General features: G+C 34.5%; 2 protein-coding genes across 2 annotated transcripts; one reads left to right on the top strand and one right to left on the bottom strand.

Annotated features, from left to right (window-relative positions):
* Window positions 1-5710: 5710 nt before the first annotated feature.
* LOC115976789 (beta-glucuronosyltransferase GlcAT14B-like) lies at window positions 5711-10996 on the top strand. The gene is made up of 4 exons (XM_031098279.1): window positions 5711-6623; window positions 6712-6787; window positions 6889-7004; window positions 10043-10996. Exons 1-4 carry the CDS (start codon window positions 6023-6025, stop codon window positions 10555-10557), a joined length of 1308 nt encoding a protein of 435 aa, XP_030954139.1. The 5' UTR covers window positions 5711-6022; the 3' UTR covers window positions 10558-10996.
* Window positions 10997-17018: 6022 nt separating this feature from the next.
* On the bottom strand, window positions 17019-18661 carry LOC115978328 (40S ribosomal protein S28-1-like). The gene is made up of 2 exons (XM_031100349.1): window positions 18581-18661; window positions 17019-17444 (listed from the first exon to the last, which is right to left on the bottom strand). Exon 2 carries the CDS (start codon window positions 17433-17435, stop codon window positions 17238-17240), a length of 198 nt encoding a protein of 65 aa, XP_030956209.1. The 5' UTR covers window positions 17436-17444; window positions 18581-18661; the 3' UTR covers window positions 17019-17237.
* Window positions 18662-19343: the final 682 nt, after the last annotated feature.

Below are 19343 nucleotides of genomic sequence, written 5' to 3'. Positions count from 1 at the left end.
AATGAAAACCCAGACCCGATCCATTAGGGTCGGGCTGGGTACCCACGGGTCGGGTTTAGTTTACCATCCCTAATAAATAATTTTATGCTCTGTTTGGATGTTTAAAAAAGGAGGGGAGTAGAGTAAAGGGAGGTAAAGTAATTTAATTATCTTATTTGAGAGTTTTGTAAAGGAGGGGGAGGGATTTGGAGGGGTTTGGAAGGATTTCAACTATCTCTAATTCCTCATTTTTAATTCCTTAAAATTGGAGAGATTTGGAGGGAGAGTAGAGTAGATAAATTATTGACCAAATGAATTCCCCAATTTACCATTTCTAAATTAACAAAATTACAAACCGATTATATAAATATTCTTTGTTTGTTTCCTGAGAAAATTTAAGGTGAATGAAAAAAAAAATTTTGAATCCCACTATTTCACTGACATTGAAGCTAAACAACCCCTTTTTTTACATACTTAACCATGTCATTTTCGCTAAAAACCATTGAAAGACCACGAAAATGAAAAAATAAATAATAAAAAATCAACTAATAACTTGAAATTTTGGACTTTTATTGCTCCAACGTTCTGGGCAACCAAACGGAGTAATATGTAGCCATGCAATTTACCTTTGTTACTGACGTTTTCAACTTGAAGAAAAGAGAGAAGAGTAAGCGATTTGGGTTTTCAGTGATGGAAGAAAGCATGGGTGGCGCATCGTTCCCATCGGGACCCGACACGAAGAAGCGGTGCGTGACCTACTTCTACGAGCCGAGCATCGCCGATTACTACTACGGCCAAGGTCACCCAATGAAACCCCATCGAATCCGTATGGCCCACAACTTGATGGTTCACTACTCCCTCCACCGCTGCATAAAGATCAATCGCCTCTTCCCGGCCAACCCCTTTGACATTCGCCGCTTCCACTTTGAAGACTACGTCGAATTCCTCGCCTTCATCACCCCTGAGACACTCTTCAACCACTCCTTCTCTCACCATCTCAAGAGATTTAACATCGGCAAGGACTGACCCTTGTTCGGATTTTATTAGTCCTTCGCTGGCAAGTCCATCAACGCCACCATCAAGCTCAACCGTGGCGACGCCGATATCGCTCTCAACTAGGCCGGTGGGCTCCACCATGCGAAGAAGTCTGAGGCTTCTGGTTTTGCTACGTCAATGATATCGTGCTTGGCATTTTTGACCAAACAGAGCAATAAGATTCAATTTCAACATTTACACAGATTAATCATAGACCAATATTGCAAGTTCATTTTCAAATAGGGGTAAATTTGTCTATTTAAATCATTTTTTCTTGTTTTCATCCTAATTTTTAAAACATCCAAATAAGAGGAAAGACTAATTACTCCCTTTCCCATTACTAATTTTAAATACATCAAAATAAGGTGGAAGATAACTATTTCTCTCTACTTTCGTCCCTAATACTCTCCTCCATCTCTAAACTTCCAAACAGGCCATTAAAGAAATGTTAACGGATGCTTTAAAGATATTGGTATAGGATAATTTTTTTTTAAAAAAAATTATGAAAAAAAAAAAAAATTTTGACAGCTTTTTATATTTTTGATGAAAGTTATGTCAAAACTTTTTAAAAATAGTTTATTAACAATTTTTCTAAAGACATCTATTAACGTGATCCATAAGTTTATTCCTATATCAATTTTATATATCAGTTGGTGCCTTATTGGACTGAAACGCTCTAATTGGGTGACCACCTTGGAATGCTTTAGGCCATTAAAGAAATGTTAACGGATGCTTTAAAGATATTGGTATAGGATAATTTTTTTTTAAAAAAAAATTATGAAAAAAATAATAATTTTTTGACAACTTTTTATATTTTTGATGAAAGTTATGTCAAAACTTTTTAAAAATAGTTTATTAACAATTTTTCTAAAGACATCTATTAACGTGATCCATAAGTTTATTCCTATATCAATTTATATATCAGTTGGTGCCTTATTGGACTGAAACCGCTTTAATTGGGTGACCACCTCGGAATGCTTCATTGACATCCAGTAACTCATATATTGGCTTTTGGCAACCCCCAATGTAACGTAATTGTTGAACTAGGCCAGTTAACCTTAGGGTGATAAAAATAATAGAATATATGAGTAAATGACACTGAATCAGTCTCCAAAAGAAAAAGGAACCTATATGAATTAGGCGAGCAGCTAAGCTATTTCAAACTGTTGGTTGATTTTTATGGGGATTACATAATCAAATTCTAGTCATCAAATAAGAACTCGACGACTTTACTTTATATAATTTTTGTTCTCTTTTGTAGATAAGAATTTAAAACTATAAAACTGAGTTAGGCCACCAGGTTACAGCATCCCTCTAGAAAACATGGAACTCAAAAAAAAAAAAAAAAAAAAAAAAATTCCTCTTTTCACTAGGATCAGCATAGTGTGAAAGCTCTTCTCCATGGTTAGTGACATAAAATTTTTATTTTTATTTTTTCAATGTACTGATTTGTTGTAATTGATACGTAATAGTGTAATACAAGTGGTTACTTCATTTTTACTTATTAAGAATAATTTTGTATTTCATCAAAAGTCTTCTAGCTCAATTAATTGACATTTTTTAATATTTTTAATGAAAATATTCACAATTAAAATATTCCAATTCACATGATTGATCTATAAAAAAAAAATACTTCTGACTTTGATCTTTCCATAGGGAAATAGAAAATATATATAAATAAAAAAAAAAAAAAAAAATTGAAGGAACAATTCCCCTAACACTAACAGGTAGGCAAGGACGGTGAAGAGTTATAAATTTGGGGTCCACAGTTGGCGCTGCTGATTTAAGAAAGTCTATTTTTAAATTTATTATATCACAATCAGCATTTTAAAGGCTTCTAACTTCAATAATTGTTAATTACTAGTTGAAAGGGCCATCTGCTTCTGTATTTGGTTAGTGAGTCACATTAATTCATGAATAAGAAATAAAAAATTTGTTCCCATAAAAAAAAATAAAAATAAAAAATAAAAAATTTGTTTCTTATGCTGTGTTTGTTTCATGTAAAATATTTTCCAGAAAATACTTATTTTCCGGAAATGCTATTTTAAGGAAAGAAAAATATTTTTAAGTGTTTGGTTGTATTTCAGAAAATGTTGTGAAAAATATTTTTTGGTGTTTGGTTGTGTTCTTGAAAATACCATAGAAAACACATTTTCTACTTGTTGCTCACATTTTCTCAGCTGCCAAACAAATATATAATTTCATTCCTCAATCCAGAAAACACAAATAAAACCCAGAAAAAAAAAATTCATAATCCGATCAAATTGAGAGAAGAAGGAAGAGAGAGAGCGACTGGGTTCGACGAGAGGCGAGATCGCGCGGTGGAGGCGAAGGCGAGATCGCGTGGCGCAGTGCTACGATCGCGATTGGTACGAAGGTGATATCGCGATCGGGGACGATGAATCTAGGTCGAGGACGATCGGTTTTGGGTGGATCGGTGTTGGGGTGTGACGATCTCGCCGGTGGTGCGATCGGCGCGATGAGGGTCTGAGATGGTGCGATCGATCTCACCGGTGGTGCAATCAGCGCAATGAGGGTCTGAGATAGTGCGATTGAATGAGTTTTCTAGGTTTGACAAATGGGTTTTCTGGGTTTGACGAATGGGTTTGGGCATTGCTTGATGAATGAGCTCGGTCTTGGGTTTTCTGGGTTCGTCGGAGTCGGTTTCTGGGTTCGGTCTCTTCTTCCTCTCTCTCTCTCTCTCTCTCTCTCTCTCTCTATTTTCTGGAAAATGGTATTTGAAGGTAAAATAAAAACGGAAATCATTTTACACCCCAACACACGGTTAACTGAAAAGCATTTCCGGAAAATTTATTTTCCATGCGCAACCAAATACCCGCATTTACGGAAAAACATTTCCAAAAGTGATTTTCACCCAAAACAAACACAGCCTTAATGAAGTAGGTTTTAACACGGGTCACTAATCTATTCATGCATAAAAGAATTACAGGTCGCTATGATTCTCAAAGATAATAATAATAATATCATTATTACAGGTTGCTATTTTTGAGAAGATTTCATGTTGTATATAATATGAAGGTCTTTTTGTATTACATTATGCTTTTATAATAAAATAACATAGTTTTTCATACCTTTTTTGTTTTGTTCTTCTTTTCCTTTCATTTCCTTTGGATAGGGTCACGGAGATCCTTAATCACGGCAACTTATTAGCCCAAAAAAAGAAAAAATAAAAAGTTATCCATGATATCCTTTGAATTAATTTCTGTCCAGTCCTACTCTGCTTGTGGTCATTTATAATTTTTTTTTCTTGTCAAAGTTGCCTTGTGAGTTATGTATAATTTTTTTCTCAAAAAAAAAAAAGAAAAAAAAAGGAGTTATGTATAATTTTAATTTTAATTTTTTTTTCCCCAATAAATCTCATATCATTGGGTAAGTATTTTTTAGGTACCCATGGAGCACAGAGAATAATGCTTCTTTCTCTCATAGTCATAGTAGAGTCCACTCATTAAATAAATGGTGAGGTCCACCGTGAATGTGAGAGAAATGTCATCATTTTTCTATTCTTTGAGAGTATATAAGAATTTTTCTCAGTCTCAACTCTCAAGCAAATCACCAATAGTTCCTCAAAAAAAAAAAATCACCAATAAATGATGGATAAACTAAATATTAAATAAAAAATAATGTTACAGACACAAATTATTTTACAATATTTTTACAAACTGCTAATGTGGTTTTAGCATTTTCCAAATGGACTCATATTAGAACTAGTAAGAATTTACCACATTAGGAGTCTGTAAAATTTTTGTAAAATAGTTTGTGACTATAGCATTACTCTTAAATAAATAACATATCAAAGTGATTCATCAAAATTCTTCTCAAAAAAAGAAAAAAAAAAAAAAAAAGAGAAAGAAAAAGTGATTCATCAAATTTTTTTCTGATTTCAATTTTGATAGCTCTAGATGCCTAAAACTTAAATTTCATATCTTCTTCTTGACCCTTATCTAGGCAACAACCTAACTTCAGGAATTTTTATCTAATCTCATGACTTTGACCATTATCTTAAAAAGAAGAAAAAGGAAGTTAGGATGGATTCATATCATTTGCAGTAATTAAAAAAAGAAGGAAATTACTACTTCTTTGTTGGTTACAGTTTCTTTATTCAGCTTTATAAAATTAATTGATTAAAAATTTAAAATTCTATACCTAAAAAGGCAATGAGATTTAAAAAAAAAAATAGTAAGTTAAAAAATATGGTTTTAAAATAGGATGCCAACAAAAACATAGATTTCATTCTTTTTTTTTTTCATAATAAATGGATCATTCTCCTTACTAAAACTCCTTTAATATTTTCTTGTTTCACATACTTCTGTTGTAAAAGCCTATTCAAGGCTAATAGGAGTTTTTTTTTTTTTTTTTTTTTGTTGTTGTTAAAACAAAACAAGGCAAAGACCACAAAACAAGTTCTATTCTAACATTAGCTTTAAATCTTTGCGGTTTTTCTACTTTGTCAGGCAAAAAACTTCAAAAAAAAAAAAAAAAAAAAAAAGAAGTCACCTCAAACTCAAACTCAAACTCAAACTCAAACTAATCTAATCTTACTTTTAGTTTAACACCAACGCAAAAGTCTTAACATAAATTGTTAAATCCAGAACTAGAGTCAACAGATACGGCAAAATCATGGTCAAGAAAACATTCGAAAATTTTCCAATAATCATAATCATGGCCCCCACCAAACTCTGAAAACACCCATTCTCTCATCCTCAGCCGTTTGATCCCAAACTCAGACTTTTGCCCAAAATCCACAACCTATTTACCCCTTCAGTCACGGCGAGACTAACATACTAGACTATGGTATACCCTCCAAATTTTCAAGCTCTCCTCCTCTTTTCTCTTCAAATTCACACAACTACAAAAAGGCCCTAATTCCTATTCTATTTTCATTTCCATAACAAATTCTTCATCATCATCAGCAGCAGCTCAAAACGAAAGAAAAGAATACTCTCCCTCACATCACTTACTATACAAGTATTGTTTCTTAAACAAAAAAATGAAGAGGCTGAAGAGCTATTACATCAATTTGAGACACTCACAACCGCACACGATGGAAAGGAAATGGATCTTCCCTTTGGCAATAGGCTCAATAGTTTCGCTTTTCCTTCTCTTCCTCTCCACGCTAACCTCACCCGACGGTTCACCGTTCCTCCCGTTCTACCGCTCGATCACGGCGTCCAGCTCCGTCTTCGTCGAGTCCAAGCTCCACGTCATCCCTACCCCTGCAATCTCTCTGCCTCCGCCGCCGGAGCCGCCTCGGCTCGCTTACCTGATCTCCGGCTCCAACGGCGACGGCGACATGCTGAAGCGGACCCTGCTAGCTCTCTACCACCCTCGGAATCGCTACGTGGTCCACCTCGACCTCGAGGCCTCGGTCCAAGAGCGATCCGATCTGAACCGGTTCGTTTCGGAGCACCCGGTTTTCTCTCGGTTCGGGAATGTGAAGATGATCGCTAAGGCCAACCTCGTTACCTATAGGGGTCCCACCATGGTCGCGAACACGCTCCACGCCGCCGCGATTTTGCTGCGAGAAGGTCCGGACTGGGACTGGTTCATCAATCTCAGCGCCTCTGATTATCCACTGGTCTCTCAAGACGGTATGCAATTCGTCGTTGTTTTAATTTATTTGATATTTTTGGAATGATATTCGAATTGGTGTACTTATTGATTGATTGGATTGATTAGATCTGCTGCACACATTTTCGTACTTGCCAAGGGATCTCAATTTCATTGATCATACAAGTAACATTGGGTGGAAAGAGTATGTTGCTTTGACTCTAACTAATCTGTTGAGGATTCATAGCCTGACGACGCTCAAATGAGCGGAATGTAATTAATGCTTTTATTATGTGTTATGATTAGGTATCAGAGGGCGAAGCCGATAATAGTAGACCCGGGGTTGTATATGACGAAGAAAGCAGATGTTTTTTGGGTTACACAACGTAGAAGTGTGCCAACTGCATTCAAGCTATTTACAGGTACAAATTTTGTGTCTTTTACCTATTTTTGGTTTTATTAGTTTTAGGTTCGTGAAATTCTGATTGCGCAGTTTGTTAGTGTGAGAGAGAGAATTATGACATTAGAAACGAGTGAATGGTTAGAAATCAAATTATGGATTTCGAATGGAATGAGCTTGGGTGAGAGAATCATATAATATCGATCTCACTAAATAGATCAACGCACAATCTTTTACCATTTAGTTGCTGCTGGGAGATCATAGGCATAAACATGATATGCATCTTTGTGGCAAACTGAATCCAATCATTTTTTCGGTTGTTGAATTGCATTCAATCTCAGCACAAATTTGTAGCAAAACTTGTAGTGTGGAAACTGAACCCAGCCTAATTCTGCAGTCAAAATTGAATTTTTTTTAGTAGGATGACTTTCAAAGAATCTATGATCTATTAGTGAAATGTTTTGATTTGGGAAAATTGGGCCTGGACATTTTCTATACTTCCCCACCTATAAGAGCATGACTGACTTTGGTAACTATACCAGGACTAAGAACTCTTATGATATATACAAGAAGTACTTACTTTCCATATCTGACCTTGACTGGGATATATAGTGTATTTGGTCCCAATAATGCTATGAATAACTAACTTACGGTCACGTTAAAATAAGTTGACATGGGAGTTATTTATTTTTTAAATTTTCATGTGAGAACCATTTTTGTCAAGGTTTAAAAGTACATAGTACATAAAGTTTGCACACACTCATTGAAGAACCATGTGCTTCTTCTTGAACGCATATTCTTCTGGATTTAATATACATTATTTGATGATAGAGCTCTTGTGTGGGTTTATTAAATGGTAATTGTTGTAATTATGTGGTTGTTCTTATCTCTTATTCACTTTTCTTTTATCTTGTATGTGTTAAGTATGATAATGATTTTTGTTTTACTTGATTAGTTTTATGCAATATTTTCTGTTTTGATTCTTATTCTTATGCCTTTGACCCGGTTTTTGTTTTATTATCTATATTTATTGTTTCCCCTGGTGGCCTGAGAATTTTCTGTTGAATTTTTTTTTTTCTTTTCTCATCTGCAGCTCATTTCATTTAGTAACGGTTTTCTCGAGATTTTTTTCACTTCCTATTGAATTAAGTATGGTAAAATATCTAGATGTCTATCTGTCTGCTTTGAATAAGATGGTTTTACATGTTAAGAGGTGTACAGTAATGGAAAACAAAGAAGCACGTTTCTTCTTTGGTTTTACATCTGACATTTGTCTGGATAAGACAAAATCTTATATGAACGACTAGTCAAAATTCAAAATGCTCCCCATATCCTGAGGGACTGTGTCGTGCATAATTTTATCATTTGCAATTGTATTAGGTTACCATTTGCTTACTTATAAAAAAAAAATTACAAAAAAATAAAAATATATTTTTACTATTTTCTGGCGCTCATCTTTTTATGTGAGCATGTTGTGTGTGAGAGAGAGTAGGCATGACTAAATATGCATAAGGATTTTGAGGCTGATTTGGCTAAAAGGTGCACAAAGGCTAATGATCAATAGTGTAACAATAACCCTCGAAACCAAGTTAGTTTCTCTTGTTCAAAGCTGCCTTGTCACCTAGATAGTGATATTGCATAGGTTGATCTTGTTTCCCTTTCATTGCCCCATTTTATGATTCAACCCTTTTCCCTGTTTAAATGAACCCACTTTTGAAGATGCCTTTACAAAGTACACAACCAAAATGACAGTTATATATTCAGACTTCCATCATTGCTAGTTTCCTTGGTTGGCTGTCACTGCATCTTTTGCCAATTTGCTAGGTGCTAGCAGGCTTCATGCTTACCTGCACTTAGAAACCTCTGAAGGTATTCAATTATCAAATTATCAAAGTGAATCACTAGTATCACCTGCAAAAGAGATGGGAAGTAATAAGGGAGTTTGGCTTAATAATGTTTGCTTACAGCTAAACTGTGTACTTTGCACTGCACCATGGGCACCTAACCCAAGCTGGACTTATTCCAAGCTTGTGGGTAAGTGTTCAGTTCCAGCAGAGGGTGGATGATGTAGGGAAGGAAATTGGTGTGCTCTTTGAGGAGAAGCAGGCTACCTCCTATCTTCAAGCAGTAAGTTCTATGTTCTTTCCAGGACTCCGGATGTAAAGGAGCACCAACCATGTGTCAGGTCAAAAATATGGAAGATTGCTCACTATACATGTTATTCCAAACGCTCTATATTTTAAAAATGGTTCTGAAACTGTTCAATTCTGAGCAGCTCATACTTTTGTTCTTAATATGCAATGGGAGTCTTAGTTTCAAAGAACATGGAAGATATTCACCATACATGTATCATAACTCTGCATATAAACTAGGTTTGTGATTCTATATAAATCTGAGCAGCTCAGATTTTGAAAATCCATCCCCTGGCCTGATACAGCTTAATTCATAGTCTTGCTTTCCCTATTTAGTTCATAGTTCATGCTATGACATAATAGTTTCTTTAGGTTTGTATGAGGGGCATCAGGAGCATGGTGGTATCTGATACTGCATGTACTGCTTTAAATCAACAAGAAGGTTTAGTTGAAGCTCTGAAAGTTTTTGGTTCTCTCTCTGGTTCCTCATACCTGATTTATTGTGGAAATTTAAATAAAATTCCCGTGGATAGAATGAATTGTGCTAAAGCCATGCTGTTAATAAATTCAAGGGGTAGCACAATTGGTTGGGGGCCACAACTCATGAAGTAGAGGTGAATTGATGATTTGTATCAAGTGATTTTTGACCATTGAGTTTTGTAGTGAACTCATTTAGTGTTAATTGTTTGAAATTTGTTTCAATTCTCATAAGGTGTTGGAGTACTCTTCATTTTTTTTTTCTTTTGTTCTTTCTTTTTTTTTTAATGGATTGAAATAATTGATAAATATCAATTAGAAGTCTTGTTCTGAGCAACTATTTAATTGGTTATGAAAATACATGAGTCTTATAGTATTGGAATCAGAAAATTTGCAAATTATTATTGTGAAAGTAAAGTAGGTTTAACCAAATATTTGATTTTTGTGATAGGTTCTGCTTGGATGGTACTTTCTAGGCAATTCATTGATTACTGCATATGGGGATGGGACAACCTACCTCGAGTTGTCCTCATGTACTATGCAAACTTTATATCTTCCCCAGAAGGATACTTCCACACTGTAATCTGTAATGCCCAAGAATTCAGGAACACAACCGTGAACAGTGACCTCCACTTCATATCATGGGATAACCCTCCCAAGCAACATCCCCACCACCTCAACATTGATGACATGCAAAGGATGATTAACAGTAATGCTCCATTTGCACGGAAATTTCGCCAAGATGATCCAGTGCTTGACAAAGTTGATTCGGAACTCTTGTCTCGGGGTCCAGGCATGATTGTTCCAGGCGGTTGGTGCATAGGAAGTAGGGAAAATGGGACTGATCCATGCTCTGTTATCGGCAATACCACAGTCCTCAGGCCCAGTTCTGGAGCCAAAAGGTTGGAAAGTTTGGTCGGCTCTCTATTATCGAGTGAGAATTTCCGGCCAAGGCAGTGCAAATAAAGCATCCAAAACTATATTAGTAAGCACCTCTTGCGCCAAATGAGGTGGTCTATATTTGACATGGAAGACAGTATAGTCAGGGACTTAGCATGTGTTATTAGAAAAAGAAAATGGCTGAAGTATACACAACTCTGGATTATAGAGTAGCATGAAGGAGATGGATTTAGTGAAGTGATGTGAATTACATGGATTTGGTGAAACGATATGAATTACAGAGCTGGGATTACTACCTACTGTAATGACACAGTTTACACGGCTGAACTGGTTGTGTAGCATTCCCTTTTCTATTCTTCTTTCTTTTCCTTCCTTTTTTTTTTTTTTTTTCCCTCTAATTTCAATTTTAAAAATCCAGCCATTTCATATCAAACACTGATGCATGTTTTGAGTTGAGCATGGGGTTGGAGAACGGTATATCTTACTGCTTTTATTGGAAAATCTTTCATGAAGATGATACAAAAATATGATTGTCATTTACGTAAAGAGTGCAACGTTAATAGACATGGTTTTTCAAATGTTGGTATGACATTTTAATTGGGTTATAATGAAGTGACGTTAGTAATAAACCTAAATTAAAATAATGTCATCCTATTTAATATAACGGGTAATGTAAGATGTTATGAAAAAAGGATTAAAAATTTTATGTTCATAGCATTATTTGACTTCGAAACAAATGAAGAAGCATATGAGGTGTTTAATTTAAAATCTAAAATTTTGAAATTAAGACTGATGAATTTTAGAGAGAGAGAGAGAGAGAGAGAGAAAGAGAGTGTGCCAGTACAGCTAGAATGTAAGGAATGAACTGGTATATTTTTGGATAGAAGCTTAAGGATTTTAGGGTTTGTCAAATTTTCAATAATAACACCAAAATTTTTTTGAATTACTAATTAAAAAAAGAAAAAGAAAAAAGTTCAAATGCAAGTAGGATGAAAAAGGTATTTGACTAAGGGATAAATTTTTATTTTTTATTATATATATATATTATACTATATTTTATTATATTGTGATAAATATGATAGAATTTGAATCTATTTAGTTTGCTCTATTATGATTGTTTTTTAACATCAAATTAATATACTAATTAATTTTTGGTGTAGGCAAGGTTTAAATCACAAATATTTTATTTAACTATAAAAGATTTTACTAATTGAGCTAATTAAAACACATATGTATTTAATTGTATGAGTTAAATGGTTTGTCAAAAAGAGGTTGACTCCTTTGCACACAAATAATTAACTGTGTCAATTCAAGTTGATAGCAAATTTATGTACAGAATATTGTGTATATAGAGTACGAAACATAACTGAAATTGTGTTTTGATTTGAGCTCACATATTCTTTAGAATATAATATTTTCATGTGACGAAACTGATGACAATTTTTATCTTAAAATTTTTAGTAAACACCTGCATATTACTTTTCTGTTGGTGATGGTCCAGCCAGTGTCTGGAATTTCATTCCCTTTTGCTTAATGTGGACAATTTGGAGAGAGAGAGAGAGAGAGAGGAACCGACAAACCTTTCCAGATGTGGGGCTTTCAGTTGTTCACTTCATATGGTAATATAACATTGTCTTTTGTAGGAACTTCGTTTGAATGGGCTCATATGATCCATTCTATTATTTGATTTTATTGACTCTCTTTTGTTTCGATTGGAAGGACTATCCCCTTGAGAGGCGCTAGTTCTTCTCAATAAGAAAAGTTACTACTTATCACTTATCAGGGAAAAAATTTGCCAAGCACCCCCCACCTGCAACGAGCTGAACCAGATCGCAAGGCCACACCTTGAGCTGGGATTGAATGTGTAGATCAATTTAAACTATTATTTGTTGTGTAAGTCTGCAATGTCGAGCTGATCTTTCCCTACCCAAACAAATGGATCTCTCCATGCAACATGGCTAAAAAATTTAAACACTAATTGAAAAAAATCTAACGCATATGATTGTGAAAGCATAAAGTAAAGCCTTATTACCAGGGATGTTTCATTGGATGGAAACGAGTCTGTGAACATGACATTTCGTATTACTTTCTGGATTGATTAAAAGTTTCAATACAGAAGCATTATAGTTGGTTGCCCATTTGAGCTTAAACGTGCTTGTAATTGGATTTCAAGAAGGAAGAATGAGAGGTCAAGCTTTTGTGACATTTCCATCAGCTAAACTTGCCCCTCAAGCATTGGTATGTATTTTACGTAATGCAATCTGATGTGCCTCTGTTTTCTGGAGCATGTTAGCTTGTGCATATAGCACAGTTCGTTACTGGGTTCCTTGCTTATTTTTAGTTTGCTATATCCTATGATTTTTTTTTTTTTTTTTTTTTTTTTTTTGAGGGTGAAATATGCCATGATCTCATTAAATAATGAGGAAATCGAATTACAACAGAGAAAGGAAATGCAGATTACAAAGTTCCCCCTAACACTTTGACCTATCAACTAGTAAGAGGTGTTGCAGCATTGGGGGCTCTATCCTATTCCAGAACTGAGTTATCCCAGAATCTCTAGCCAGTTTGGCTAACTCATGTGCCACTCTGTTATAATCCCTTTCACGTGCTTAACCTTCCGGTTATCAACAGAACTGAGCAAATCAAGGATCCCTTGGATAATAGGCCTTAGATCTCCATGGAGGGAGTTAGATGAAATGGCTTGAACAACCAAGAGAGAGTCAGATTCTAGTATAACCTATGTGAGCATCATTTGGCGGGCTAAGAGCATTCCTTCTTCAGCAACCAAAGCTTCTGTGACCTCCACTCCATACGTAGCAGACAGCAACTTGGCACTTGCTGCCACCACCATACCTCTACAGTCTCTGATCACCACCCCCACACCCGAGGGTCTACCATCTTCAAAAGTGGCCCCACCAACATTTATTTTATATACCCCAGGAGGTGGCGCAGCCCAACCAACCTCAGGAGGATGCTGCCTAAGGAGATTAATAGTTACCGCCTCTTTATAGTCACTTTGGATCTGTTGTGCAAAATTCCGGATTTGAGTTGATGGAAGGCCTTGAGACTCATGAACCACTTGGTTTCGGTTGTACCAGATCTAAGTCATGGCTAGTACCAGATTCCAGAATTTTCAATGCAACATCCACTATGTCATATGTTTCAGCCAACAGGTTTGTTGGGCAAGACTGCCAATTCCATCATACAACAAAGATTTTTCCACAATAGAGCAGTGCATACTGCATGCTTTGTACTTTCTACAGCTTTCTCACAGAGAGGGCATTTGGCATCAACCTCAATTCCCCTTTTTTCCATGTTTAGGCATGTTGGCAGCCCATTCACCCAGGCTCTCCAGGCAAGAAGAAGTCATTATAAACATATAATGCAGTATCATGTTGATTTAGTAATCTGAATGATTCATCATAAATTCTATTTGGGTTCCTTACGTACTTACTGATGCGTCCCAATTTCAAGCTGCTATACTTCAGTTGTGAAATGAATGCTGCTATGGAACTGGCTTCAAAATCCATTCTAGCCATTACAATGGATATAATCGTCTGCCTAGGATCCTATCTTGAGTGATTAAATGCTAAACAAATGCAAATGCGATAATACCATAAGCAAGCACATGATTGATAGGAGGAATCACTCAACTTCAACACAAAAATAATTTATGAGAGTCAATACTACGCATAACTAGGCTATACATTTACCATCAATACCTTGTAAATAACTTTAACCAGATTAATATGACAATAATGACCATCAAAAGAAACTTGGACACAAACTAAATGATACGTGGCTGCTTTATAAATTGACATTTTGTTCCTGCTTCATTCATCCCTTATTGAAAAGAACTTGACTTCAAGTTTGAAGTCAAATCCTTTTAAAACATAGTGCACCAAATGTTAAGTATTTGTGCTACGGCTAGTAGTGATTACGTTTACAAGTGATAGATTGTACATCAATTGACTCTTGTGGTGAACTAGAAAGATGGCATTGAATGTTTACTGGCTTTGATGTTATTTTCTCTTCATCTCCACAATATAAGGAAAGAGATTCCTCACATTAAAGTTTGGACTATTGAGAATCTTTTGGTAGCTCTGTGCGAAATGTAGTTGGTCTCAACTTATTCAATACTCGGCAAAGACCAAACTTTCTTTGCTTGAACACGTTATAAGTACTTTTTATACAAATAAACCATAATCAAACCACCTTCTTTGAACCCCAAGTTTCTTCTATGAGCATCAACTTTCAACTTTGGACTGGTAAATTTTAAATGGCTTCAATTGTTATTGAACTTGTTCATATACTGCCTCTATTTTTATATTCCAAACTCTTCAACTTCCATACTCACTCTTACTTGAATTGACAAAGATAAGATATCCAAGAATTATGTGGATTTCTGCCAGACACCTTCAAATGGAGGTTTTATTCCATTGATCGATTGATTGAGCTATTATAAGCAGACTCAACTCGATAAATGACAAATCTCATTTCCTTAAATGCTCTTTTACTAAACTTCTCAACAAGTTTCCAAGAGATTTATTCAAAAAATTTGTTTGACCATCAATTTGGGATGGAGGCAAGAGCGTCCAAATTGTACTTACAAAATGATTAATAAATTTCATATCACAATCTAAAGTAATGTATCTAGGAACACCAAGATGAAATTTTTTTTTATACAATTTATTTTACCATGAGGGTCGTTGATACTGATGCACTAGGCTTCTAAAAATGGCTTAGTTTTGAAGCATTCACTAGTTGAGAGTAGTATGTACAGTTAAACTTACAACTAAAGGAAATCTCTCTTTTTCTTGTAATAATCTCGCCTTTGTGCTTAAGTTGTAATGATCATGCCATTCAAACCTTTGGTTACAAAATATAGTCAATGGATTTGTCTTCAAAGGCAAGCCAATGATAATCCAGTTAATTTGGTCAGAATCCAGCTGCTACGAAAGCAAACTAAATAGATGTACTGCACCTAGAAGAAGCTCCATGGTTTGTTCTATGTGAATTGTTAAGGTAGCTGGAAGAAAATCCACCTACCACCTGGTATCAATAATGTTGGGGGGTTGAGCATGGGCTTAAATTTTTATAATATCATCATTTGCTCCTCACCCCAAGAAATAGAGCTTTGGAAAATGAATTGAATTATCAAAAATTGTTTGGAGTAGTTGCATCCTGTGGCCGTAGAAGGGAAAAATATCAAAAAAAATTCTGCAATAGCGTAATCCGAGTCTTACTTGTAGTCAAGCAAAGCAATCCTAGTCTTACTTATGGTTCAAGTATTGTTAGTCTAGGATTTAGCCTAATATAAATACACTTTAATGGGTTGATTGTAATACACAACACCTCATTGTTATCATCAAAGGCTTTCCAACATGGATGTTGGCCTCTAAGGCTGGAGCCTGGACCACATTAATTCCATACATTTTCTTTTTATCTTTGTTAATTTATATCAACATAATATCTAAAAGCAGCATTACGGACCATTTTGGTCTAATTTGGTTAGTTTGGTCTAATTTGGTCTATTTTGGTCCCTTCGGTCTATTCAGTCCACTTTAATGCAATTCGGCCCACTTTGGTCAAGTTTGATCTATTCAGTTCACTTTGGTCTAATTTGGTCCATTTCGGTTCACTTTGGTCAAATTGAAAATTACATATTTATTTGTAACTTATATATTCAAATGAGAAATGACATGTTTACAACATTTTTACAACAAATCCCAATTGGCAAGTTGTTACTAGTTATTATTGTTAGGGTAAAAAAGTAATCTTAGTGTTAGTTCCAAATTTGAACAATAACAACTAACCACCTGTGATTTGTTGTAAAAATATTGTAGACGTAGCATCTCTAACACAAAAGAATCCAGATCCCCTCCATTTCATTACAAAGTCAAAGTAATGGATTCCCTACAAAGTGAGGGTTGACAAAACTTATTTTCTTTGTAATAATGGTAGGATCAACCTAGTAGGTCAATATATAAAATGACCAAACTGATTCTCTTTGAACTATTGGTAGGATCAACCTAGTAGGTCAATATATAAAACACATTCATCTAAAATTCATCTAAAAGCATTCCTTTTTGTTCATGTTTTTTCTTTTACTTTTTAGTCACAACACAAACCAAAAATAAAATAAAATAAAACTTTTTATAGAGCCAAAAAATACTTCAATTTCAGATCTCGGCGTTTAGCATGAATCACACACCATGACACGCTCTATTAAGATCAAGGGCCCTATGAAGAAGAGGCATTCCTTACATGACCAAGGTGGTTGCAGATGACTTGGTAAAATAAAAGAGTTTGGGATTAAATCCTTATTACTCATTCTCATAAACCTCAAGAACTTGCTACATAATATAAGGACCTTGATCTTTATAATGAGCCTTAAAAGTTGCGAAGAAATGAAATCTACAAAAAATTGACTTTGCACTTAGGTCAGCAAATGAACAAAGCTAATTCATCTTCATGACTCATGAGAAGCATAAATATAAGAAATTGCATAACTAAAGCAGCATAAATATATAATCAAAATCCAGATATAAATGGTTTACTACAGCAAAAATCAAAACATGCTTGTTTAAACTTTAAACCAACTACATAGCATTTATTCTAAAATAAAATCTGCCATAGCATCCCAAACAAAGTATCCATTCTCACAAAATGTTCATAGATACTAAAACTCGGTCATATATCTGAATTTGAACCATAGGAGAAAAAAAAAAAAAAAAAAAAAACCATCAACGCAACCTTCTTGCTTCCCTTTCTGACTCAAGAAGAGTAAGGATATCACCTTCTCTAACAGGTCCCTTGACATTCCTCATAATTTGACGGTTTGCATCGTCCGTAAACCTCACTCTCACCTGAGTAACTTGCCCTCTTGATCCTGTCCTACCAACAACTTTCGTCACAATCGCATGCTTCACGTCAGTGTTCATTTTGCACAGCTGTTGATCAAAGAAATAACACAAAGATGATTGTTACAAAAGAATTATTATTAGTCAACCATCATGGTAACATTCATTTTTATTTAATATAATTGGTAAAGTATTTTATCCTCCAATAAAATATTTGAAATAAAATCCAAATAACACAAAAGAGAAATCAATTAATATCTTAATCAGATAATAAAGTGCAATCATTATACTACTACACTCATCAAAGGTTCAAGTGCTATTGTATTTAAAAAAAGGAAAAAAGAAAAACACAAACAAAAACTTATACAGCCATTTGAAATTGATACAAAAACTAATTTCATTATTCTATTGTTTTTTGGTTACTAAAACATGTACACCTTAAAACTCTTACTGGGTTTTCAAAATCCGAGAATTACTCGGTTGGGATTCACTGAATTAATTAGCTCTTATGTCGGTCTGATTCTTTCCCCAAATTCAAAAAACCAACTTGTTTTTTTATTTAATAGAGTAATTTTGGCGAGTTGAGGCCTGAGGGGGAAAATTTCAATCAAATAAAGTTGGAATTCACAAAACGTGGCAAAGAGTTGGCAGGAAGTAATTGCCATTTTCAGAAAAATCAAAGGCTAAATCTGTCTTAATGAAAAAGAAGAGGAGGAGGTGTGCGGGATAGCAGTTGAGCTACATAACAAAAAAAATAAAATAAAAAAAGATTGAGAAAATAATTAAATACATTTAAAAATTACAATTACAAAACGAAAAATTAAATAAATAATAAATAATTTAATTTCTAAGTTGATGCAAAATTGGGTTGAAATAAAATTCAACAGCACGGTTGAGATGCTGGTACCAATTTCTAGGGGAAAAAATGAGAGGAAAATATTCATTTAAAAATTTTATATTGTGTTTGGATTTGAATTTTTTTTTAAATCAATAATCTAAAATTGTTGGTGTAAATTTAACAGCATATATGATTTGAATTTAAAAGATTTTGCTTTTAAAAAAAAAATTATAAAAAAAAAACCTCGAGATCCTAATCCAAACAACCTATGTTCTAATATTTCAATTTGTTATTTGCTTAACAATCAATTAAAAGCAATCATAAAAGTTCAATAACAATTAATGTTCAGCAACATAAAACAAAGAAGATTAGAGAGAAAAAAAAGTACCTGATTACCAAGAAATCACTCACGCTGGTTAAAAAAAAATGCTCCTTGTTTAAGAGAAATTAAAAGCAAATAATCAAAAAGTAGAGGAGGAACCTAACATGGTATTTATACGTATAGACAGGTTAGGGTTAGGTCAAATTTTTAATGGGAACAGAATGACTAAATTAGCCTTAGATAGGCCAATCAGACTGGGATTTAATGTATAATATTTGGGCCAAGGAAAACCAGGCCTAGGAGCCCAAAACCTCATCCCAAGTCCATAATAATAGATCAGGCATTTTATCAAACACCCAATTGACTAATGATTACACCATCACTCTTGGGCCTTGGCCCTTGGCTTTAAAGGGACTAGGAGTCCGACAGTAGCATGGCACGCTTGGGAAAATAAATTAAAATAGCACATTGTTAAGAGCCTTGTAAACTTAACTCAACTTGCATGTCTTATGTTTTTAATAAAAATATCCAGATTCAAATTTACTTTTCTCTAATTATTGAATTAAGAAAAAAAAAAGAAAGAAAAAAGAAAGCAATGCAGCATGTTGACACATTCCAATCCAAAGAACTAATAGGAGAAACTGTTGGGCGTGCTTAAATGGTTGAGAGGATTTTTGTAAGGAGACCTACTAATTCTTATTATGATGTCTAACTTATTTAGGTAAGACTTTTGGCACATTTTTGATGTGATAGAATGTGACTTGTGAGTAACTATTTATTATTTTCTCTTCACCGTTCACAATCTGCAATATCATGGTGGTAACAAAGT

The sequence above is a fragment of the Quercus lobata genome, chromosome 2 (genome assembly GCF_001633185.2).
Source record: "Quercus lobata isolate SW786 chromosome 2, ValleyOak3.0 Primary Assembly, whole genome shotgun sequence".
NCBI lineage: Eukaryota > Viridiplantae > Streptophyta > Magnoliopsida > Fagales > Fagaceae > Quercus > Quercus lobata.
Note: the sequence above shows the minus strand (reverse complement) of the source record. Positions and strands in the feature narration are given on the sequence as shown.